Source organism: Vigna unguiculata, chromosome 9 (genome assembly GCF_004118075.2).
Source record: "Vigna unguiculata cultivar IT97K-499-35 chromosome 9, ASM411807v1, whole genome shotgun sequence".
NCBI classification, from domain to species: domain Eukaryota; kingdom Viridiplantae; phylum Streptophyta; class Magnoliopsida; order Fabales; family Fabaceae; genus Vigna; species Vigna unguiculata.
In genome coordinates, this window is record NC_040287.1 from 19,445,950 (window position 1) to 19,455,736 (window position 9,787).

The window sequence follows — 9,787 nt, forward strand, 5'->3', positions numbered from 1 at the left end:
ACCCATCCTGAAGTCTTTTCTCTTCTTTGTGCCCAATTCACTAATGATATGCTGCAATTCCTGATCCTTACCCTATTCCACCCGAACCTCATCCAAGAATTCATTAGTGATCCTCAACATGCTGCACCGTATGTGATCTGTCTCCATATCCAATCCCAGATTCATATCTCGCAGCTTCTCGATCAACTTCAACTCCTTAATCATCATGGCCGACACATGAGATTTCTTCCTGCTCAAAGCGTCTGCTACAACATTAGCCTTACCAAGATGGTACAATAGCTCAAAGTCGTAGTCCTTCAGGTATTCCATCCAGCGCTTCTACCTCATATTCAATTCTTTTTGATCAAACAAGTATTTCAAGCTCCTGTGATCACTGAATACCTGAAATTGTGCCCCATACAAGTAGTGCCTCCATGTTTTTAGAGCAAAAACCACCGCCGCCAATTCTAAATCGTGTGTAGGATAGTTTTTCTCATGCACCTTCAACTGACGAGATGCATAAGCAATAGGCCGTTTCTCCTGCATCAACACACAACCTAGACCCTGGTATGAAGCATCACAGTATACCTCAAACGTCTTGGAGGTGTCAGTAATAGCCAATATGGGTGCAGTAGTCAATCTCCTTTTGATATCCTCAAAGCAGACCTCACACTCGTCTGTCCAAGAGAAAGGTTGGTCCTTCCTAGTGAGTTGAGTTAAGGGACTCACCAGCTTGAAGAACCCCTTCACAAACCGCCTGTAATAACCCGCCAGACCCAAGAAGCTCCTCACCTCAGTAACCATCTGTGGCCTTTCCCACTTCACCACTGTTTCAGTCTTCGCTGAATCCACCGATATACCTTGGGCTGAGATTACATGACCCAAGAACTATACCTCATCCAACCTAAACTCACACTTTGACAGCTTCCCATACAGTTTATGCTCTTTAAGAATTCCTAGCACCACTCTCAAATGATATGCATGTACAACCCGATCCTCTGAGTATATCAATATGTCGTCAATAAACACGACAACCAACTGATCAAGGTACGGTCGGAATATTTTGTTCATGTAGTCCATGAAAATAGCATGAGCATTTGTCACCCCGAATGGCATCACTACATACTCGTAATGGCTGTATCGTGACCTGAACGTCGTCTTCTGCACATCCTCCGGTTTGACTAAGATCTGATGGTATCTAGACCTCAAGTCAATCTTAGAGTACATTGCGGCTCCCCTCAGTTGATCCAACAGATCATCTATCCGCGACAGCGGATACTTATTCTTTATGGTCAGCTTATTCAACTGACGGTAGTCAACACACAACCTCGAACTGCCATCCTTTTTCTTTACTAGCAGTACCGGTGCTCCCCAAGGTGATGCGCTCGGCCGAATGAACTTCTTCTCAAGCAAATCTTCTATTTGCTTCTTCAACTCTGCCAACTCTACGGGTGCCATTCTATAAGGCGCCATGGATACTGGACCAGCCCCAAGGATGAGATCAATGGAGAAATCCACATCCCTACTCGGTGGCAACTCGGGTATTTCATCTGGAAATACGTCGGCATACTCCTCCACGACTGGAATCACACTGATCTTCTTGGTGGTACTATTCTTTTCTGTATGAGCCACTATCATAAAGCAGGTGGCTCCGGCTTCTACTTCGTTTATCGCCCTCTAAGCCGAGATTAACTCCAGTCCTTCATGCTTTGGGAATACCAAACTGTGTCGTCCATAATCAATTATGACGTGATTGTTAGACAGCCAGTCCATCCCCAAGATTACGTCCAATCCATACAAAGGCAAGCACACCAGGTTCACCTTGAATCTACGACCTGCCACCTCCATAGAACACCCAACGCAGACCGAACTGGTAGCCACTTGACCTGAGGAGGGAGTTGAAACCAGCAACTCACATCCCAAATCACGTGTCACCAATTGCAATCTCCCCACGCACACATTAGAAATAAAAGAATGGGTTGCCCCGGAATCAAACAATACCAACACTAAATTACCAAACAGCATACAAGGTTCAAGGATAAGATTACCTGACTGTGTAGCCTCTGTGGTGGTCAAGGCAAAGACTCTGCCCGCTGCCCTAGCTCGCTCTGCTGGCGATGCTGCAGGTTTCTTCGTGACTAGACTCTTCTTTTCTAGACAGTTGTTGGTGAAGTGTCCCGGTTTGTCGCATATAAAACACTTGCGATGGTCTTCTGACCCTCCTACTCCACCTGCCAGCTGTGAACAATTTCTCTTCAGGTGGGGTCCGCCACACTGGTAGCAACTGGGACCCTGAGATGTCTGAGGTCGGCTATACGGCTTTTTCATCTGCCTAGCCTCCGTGACATTCTTCTGATGTCGGCTCACAATAGGACTGGGGCCCTTCTCTAAATGTTCAGCACTCTTGGCCTGTTCCACCAAGACCGGGAATCTCCTCTCTCTCAGAGGCGTCACCACCTTCTTCAACTCATGTTTGAGTCCTCGCTCAAACTTCAAGCACCTCCACTCCTCAGTCATATTTTGTGAGGAGTATCTCGCCAAGTGTTCAAATTTGTTGATGTACTCCTGTACTGACATATCTCCTTGCTGCAGTGGAAGGAATTCTGCCTCCCGATCCTGTCTGACAGTGTTTGGAAAATATTTCTCCAGGAAACGAGTCCTGAAGTTTTCCCAAGTAGCCGGCTCCTTCCGAGTCTCCATCTGTTGTTGCATACCTGTCCACCAATACTCTGCATCCTTATTCAGCAGATAGGTAGCACAGAGCAGCTTCTGCTCATCCTCACAGTTCATCACCCTGAAAATCTTCTCGCACTTGCGGAGCCATGCATTCGCTTCATCAGGGGAGGCCTTGCCAGTGAACTCTGCTGGCTTGTGGCATAGGAAATCCTCCACAGTTGGCCCAATAACAAACAAACCTCGCTTAGACGAGAAAGCGACAAAACCAACATGAACACACTTCGAGAACTCGCTTAGGCGAACCACTCTCGCCTAGGCGAGAGTGTCAGTCGCTCAAAACGCCAAAGCCTCTCGCCTGGGCGAGAAATCGCGCTCAAACCTCCAAGTTCTCCTCGCGAACTTTCTTAGGCGAGTGCCTCTCGCCTGAGCGAGAGACCATGTCGCTCAAACCCCTCATTGGTCGCCTAGGCGAGACCCACGAATCAGAACTCTACGTGGAACTCTGCAACTCTCGCTTAGGCGAGATGGACCCGCTTGGGCGAGACTTGCAGGGTTTCGAGTCTGTTCACGCACTCACTTCGTCCAAAATCATACCAAAACATCAACCAACCATTATCAACACAACGTAGTTGCACAAGTACATCAGAATCATGCTTAATAATTGAATTTTCATCTCATTTGACACCATCTCATTACTTCCCCAAAAGAACTACGTAAAAACCCCAAACCCACATACACTTACGTGTTATATTCCAGAAATTGCACAACAGCAATAATACACAATTACTCAATCACAACTGCATATACAACCCCTAAAAGCATACCAAATTCAGACCCCAATTGAGCACACCACACAAAAATACAACTCAAGTAAACGCACATAATTCAGCCCTTGCACACCCAAAAGTTTTGGGCTTTTAATTCCTCTTCAATGTTACGTATTTGATAATTTCTCAGCCCCTTGGTTGCCCCATTCTGCTAGGCTTTTCTTTACCCCTTCACATTCATACCACAACTATTAGTTAGCAAAAATAAAGCTTATTCTTTGCCCACTAAGGTTTGAACCTGTGACTTTCCACTTATAAGGCCAAAGCACAACCACTATACCAAACCACATTTGGTGATACTCACAAATCAACAATAGTTTACAATACCAATCACCTACTCATTCATATTCTTAAAAATCAATAACAAAACAATCACACATAATTGGCATACTTAGGACTCAAACCCAAGTCCTCTCACACAAACCAAAGTACTCTCAACCACTTGAGCTAGTACTTTTCCACATCACAATAAACAACAATTAAAGCCATAAAGGAGCCTTCTACCCGCATTTATTAATTAATTAATTATTTAATTAATTAATTTTCCCGCAGGCAGATGCGAGGAACACCCGCAGGCAACAGGGAGGTGATGGTTCTGCTGCATAATTTGCATGGGCTGAATCTTAGTTTCTTTGGGCTTTCTTTAGGGCTTTGTCCCATGTATTGCTATATGCTTTATTACTCTACCTGTAATTGTTAGACCTCTCAACTGTTTTTCTTTTGGCATCGTGGTGTGCCTAGCTTTGTAGGGGTTGGGTTAAGAACCCCAGGACTGCGCTGTCGTACTATTTGTGTGTGACGTTTCTTTTAATTACGTTTATTAATTAAATGGGACTTTACACGGACTAATGTAACTCTTTTTTTTCATCTTATTGTAAAGTTAAATAAAAGTAATTGTAGAATATTTATACGTTAAAATGTCTCAAAAGATTAACTTTATAATCAGTTCATTTAAAAGCAAATTTCTTTAATTTAGTTTACTTTACGTAAGTTACAATCTTTTAATACCAAATTTAACGTGTGAGTTAGCTCATTAAATTTTTAAAATATAAAATATAAATGACGTTTAATTAATAAATTTAAATATTTTTTTATAATCAATTAAATATGTAAATAACTAACCAAAGTTAAAATTTTTAATTTTTTGGTATAATTATTGATTTGGTACCCTAATTTTTTTAGTTTGTTCAATTTGGTTCCCAAATTTTTGAAATATTCAATTTGGTACCCTTATTTTTTAAAATGGATTAATTTAGTACCATACCGAATACACTTGATCAACGATACATCAACAAAGAGACTAAAATGATGTTAACTACAACTAGAGATGACAAATAAACTCGTCCTCGTGGGTATTGCCGGAACCCGTCCCCGTTTTGACGGGGAATCCCCACATTGACTGGGTATGGGTATGGGGAATCCCCGACTTTTTCAATTGGGTATGGGGATGGTTATGAGGATGTACATATTCCTGCTATAACCCGTCCCCGCCATATCTCTGTCATCATTTAAATTATTAAAATATTCACAATTAATTAAGTAACCCTATATATATATATATCATTTTTTTAATTTTTTATTTCTTCTAATTATTTTGTTTGTCATGAAACTCATTCACATCTCCAATATATTTTTCATCTTATCATAACATTTATGTAATTATGTTAAATGATGTATGTCAATTAAAATTTTTTTATGTCTCATATTTGAATATTTCTATTATTTTTTAATATTTTTATTTATTGTATATTTTCCTTGCACATGAGTATGTTTAATACTCTCAATTTAAGTGTTTAATAGCATAAACCTTTCATTTATTAGGTAATATAAAATAAATTTTTTACTTATTTTTATTAACTTTTTGTTTCATTTGAAGAACTCTTTTGTTTCGCTAAAACAATTATTTCTCAACTATTGAGTATATGTGTTGATATTTGAAAAGTGTTCTTAGATGTCTAAGGAATTTTTCATCTTATCATATCCTTAATTATACATTTGTTTTTCTTTGTACGATTTCTTTCAATAATTTCTAAGACATACATTTGTTAATTTTTTAATATTTTTATTTGTTGTTTATTTTCATCATGTAGAATACTATTTCAGTACATTTTATCTAATTATTTTTTATTTTCTAACTCATTATATCAATCATACTGTAATTTTTCACTATAATTGTATAAATAACTTATATTTACTACAATATAAAAATTTAATGTAATTGCCATGAATATTTTTTTATCACCATCCAACATATATTGGAGTTCAAAAGATACAATATTCATGTTGAAATTTTTTATTATCTTTATTATTTGTTATTTGCGTCATTTTGATTAAGTGATGCATTATCGTTTTTATTAGTGTATAAAAAAAAGAGATTCATTAGAATTTAAAAAATTAAAGTAAACAAACATTTAAAATACATTTTAATTTGAATATTTTTTTCTTTTAAATCTTTTTAAAAATATTTTTAAATTTTATCAACTTGGTTTCATTAATGTTTGCAGTTTACAAATTTAATAAATATTTTAGTTCTCATGAAATTTTATTTGGTATTCCAATATAAAATGTAAACAATTATAATTTATTTCAAAGTATTTGATATCGAAGAAACAACCATCCTCCTAATATTGAATATTTGATAATATTATGTTTCCTTTACCATAATTTTTTATTATTTTATAAAAATTAATTAAAATTTATATTGAACTAGTAAGGAAACGGGTACAGGTATGGGTACGAGATTATATCCGCTACCCGGTGGGGATGGGGATGGGATAAAACTTTGATACCCGTTGGGTTTGGGTATGGGGATGGGGATGATTTTTTTTTACGGGGATGAGTATGGGATAGTTAAACCTGTCCCCGTCCCGTCCCGTTGCCATCCCTAACTACAACCAACAAACAAATCAATCCAACTAACAACTTCACCCAAGTTTCTATTGCACAATGATAGTTCACCGGTATACAAACAACATTTAATTAGAATATAACGGGAGGTACCAAACTGAACCACTTTAAATAATAAAAGTACGAAACTGAACCTTCTAAAAACTTGGGGACTAAATTGAACCTTTCAAAAATTCGGGGATCAAATTGAACAAACTCAAAAAATCAAATCAATAATTATACCTAATTTTTTTAAGTTATTCTTCTTATTTAATATGAAAAACCGTTCTTTCACTTAACCTACCAAAAAAATGGTTAAATAATTAAATGCTTAAATATTAATTTGGTCTTAATTTTCATAATTTTTTTTAATTTGATTTTTTTAAAAGTTGTTTAAATAATTAATGGACACTAATATGTGAGTTCATTGCTTTTTTATATTTTTTAATTTTTTTAATTCTATAAAAATATCCACATGTTAAATCAATATCTTGTCACGTGGAGTAGCGTTACTTTTTTAAAATTTTAAAAGGCTAAGAATTATATAAAGTAATGGCGTTACTCTCCACTTTATAAAGTAATTGTGTTACTTCAATTTTTTTATTTTAAATGAAACAATTATGTCCCTATCCAAATTAATACCAAATTTAATTTTTATATAAATGTTATATTGATATTTGTATTAAAATTTATATTTTTATTAGATATTTTTAATTTAGGATTAGATTTGGTTTAAAATTAGAACGAAAAATTATAAAGAATGATGACTAACATCATTAATTAAAATTTTTAAAAGGTTAAACAATCACATGTGAATTTTAAAATTTTAAGAAGTTAAAAAGTGAGGAGTAACACCGTTACTTTATAAGATGAGGAGTAACACCATTACTTTACGTGATTTTTAACCTTTTAAAATTTTAAATCAATGATGTTACTCTCCACTTTTAAAATCTTCATTCTAATTTTAAACCAACTATAACCATAAACTAAAAATATTTAATAAAAAATGTGAATTTTAATAAAAATATCAGTATAATATTTATATAAAGATTAAATTTAATTTCATTTTGGAAATGAACAAAATTGTTAATTGTTCCAATTTTTTTAAAATATTGAGACTAGATCAACAAAAATAATGAATATAATAATCAAATTGAATAAAAAAATATTGACTCTGACACATAAACAAAGTTTGCTTGACACAAAAACATTTTTTTAAAATAGAAAAAAAAAAGAATAGGAACCAATAAAAATAGGTACGAAACATTATTCTGTTGATTATCTAATGGCATTAGAAAAAAACCAAATTAAAGAAAATTGACAAAAAAAAAGACTAAATTGAAAAAAAAAGTAAAAATAAATTATGAATAAATTGATTAAACTCAATGAATAAAGAGCAAATCAGTTAAACCATAATTAAATTATATGTTACATTCCGTTTTAAGATTTCCATTTTAATAATTATATAAAGACTTTTATCATATTAAAATAACATTTTAAACTAGTTTATTTTAATTATTATTTCAAAATTGTCTTTGAAATATTTAATTCTCACATAATATTAATGTTCTGACTTCAGTTCATTAAGATGGTATTTTTAAGATTAATAGTCATATTTAAACTGTTATTCATTTTAAAATTCGAAGGTCAATTATTATTTTGTTCGGAAAAAACATCTTGGAGTGTTGAAAAAAGAAAACATATTAAATTGTTCTTGATTCTGCGATGTATAAAAATGTTTTTCTATTACTTTACTATGCAAACGAATTGAATCACTTACTATAATCTCTTTTACGGATTTCTAAATCGCAAATACAAATATTAATTATGAAACAAAAAATTGGTTAAAAAGGAATATTAAAGGCACCAACAAAAAAATAATTGGTTACAGGAAAAAACAACAAACAAAGCCAATGCTGATAAAAAAAAAAAAAATAAAAAAAAAAAAAAAAAAAAAACCCAATATTAGAACGGCACACAAAAAAACTGGTTAAAAGGAAAAAATAAACGACCACAGTGGGAGTCGAACCCACGACCTTCTGATCCGAAGTCAGACGCGCTAATCCACTGCGCTATGCGGTCCTTGCTTACTCTCCTCTTATACAGTAAATACATTACTCTTTACAATTGTTTCCTAAGATAATTTCACTTTCACCATGGAAGTTTGAATAGCTTGCAAAATTTAAAAGGTCTAATTTTATAAGATCATATCTTCTAGAACCTCCTATGACTTAGGATATGTTATGAGAAACTTTTTCACAAAGAATTTAGAAAAACAAAATTGAAATTCACTTTTTCATAAATAAAACTAATTTACAGAGTTTTTATTATTTTTAAAACATTCATCAAGAAATTTATCTAAAATTGATTGTTGTTATGAGAGTACCATATTGTTGCTTTGTTTGTTGAGGATAGTGTTGTCGACTTCTTCATAATTATTGTGTGCAAAACAAAATTTGACATTCCTGTCTATTCAGAAAAATTCAGAAAAGACCACGTTTTACCAAAATTGAAGATAATAATGTTCACGTCACACAGGATGAAAGAAAACAAAGAATTCCAGTGGTTCAGATATTATTGATATACAGACATAAAATTTAAAAAAACAAACAAACAAAACAATTTGTATATTCAAATTATATTTAACATTATAAATAAAAGTGCAAGCATTACTTACTTTTAACTTTTAAAGATGAAATATAAATATCATAGTTTTTTAAAATTATGCGTAATAACTAATATAAGTTTAATTATAATTTGTGGCCCTATATTTTATAAGATTCACAATTTTGGCCCCTAATTTATTTTTCATAATTATCATGCATTTCTTTTTTTCCAATTTCACTATGTTATATTATACTAAAACAAGTTACAAGAAATTGAACTGGAAATTAGACAAAATTAAAAATAATTAAAATTTAAGAGGTTAAAATTGTGTAAAACAAAATTTAAAGATCAAAATAGCTTATTATTAGAATATAAAGGACTACAATTGCGAAAAAAATAAAGAATAAGGACCAAAATTGAAAATTCTATAAAATATATGAATCGAAATTACAATTAAATTAAAAATACAACCGACAGAAATATCATAGAGCGGTATTTACGGGGTGAAAACATGAAACATAATTATTTTAATTTAAAAAACTTGTATTTAAATGGTAAAATTGAAAATAAAATGCGATACAAATGATGTATTTGACAAATCAAATATCATAGTTCAATTTAATAATAACATAAACTTTTGGGATTAATTGATAATAGTAGTTGATTTTTGTAAAAGATTTCATTAACTCCTAAGTCATATCGATTAGACCTTATTGTTTGTCAAGTCAAAAGCATGTTCGTTTGTAAAACATTAGAAAAAGTGGCGGATATCAGAATCCACCCCTAATTTAATCATGTCTTTCAAGTTGCAC

At 33.2% G+C, this 9,787-nt stretch overlaps 1 protein-coding gene and 1 non-coding gene across 2 annotated transcripts; both read right to left on the bottom strand.

Annotated features, from left to right (window-relative positions):
* Positions 1 to 1,656: 1,656 nt before the first annotated feature.
* LOC114163526 lies at positions 1,657 to 3,094 on the bottom strand. The gene is made up of 2 exons (XM_028047833.1): positions 3,035 to 3,094; positions 1,657 to 2,898 (listed from the first exon to the last, which is right to left on the bottom strand). The coding sequence occupies exons 1-2, from the start codon at positions 3,092 to 3,094 to the stop codon at positions 1,657 to 1,659; spliced, it is 1,302 nt and encodes a 433-aa protein (XP_027903634.1).
* Positions 3,095 to 8,376: 5,282 nt separating this feature from the next.
* TRNAR-UCG lies at positions 8,377 to 8,450 on the bottom strand. Its single transcript has one exon. It is a non-coding gene; the product is annotated as a tRNA-Arg (tRNA).
* Positions 8,451 to 9,787: the final 1,337 nt, after the last annotated feature.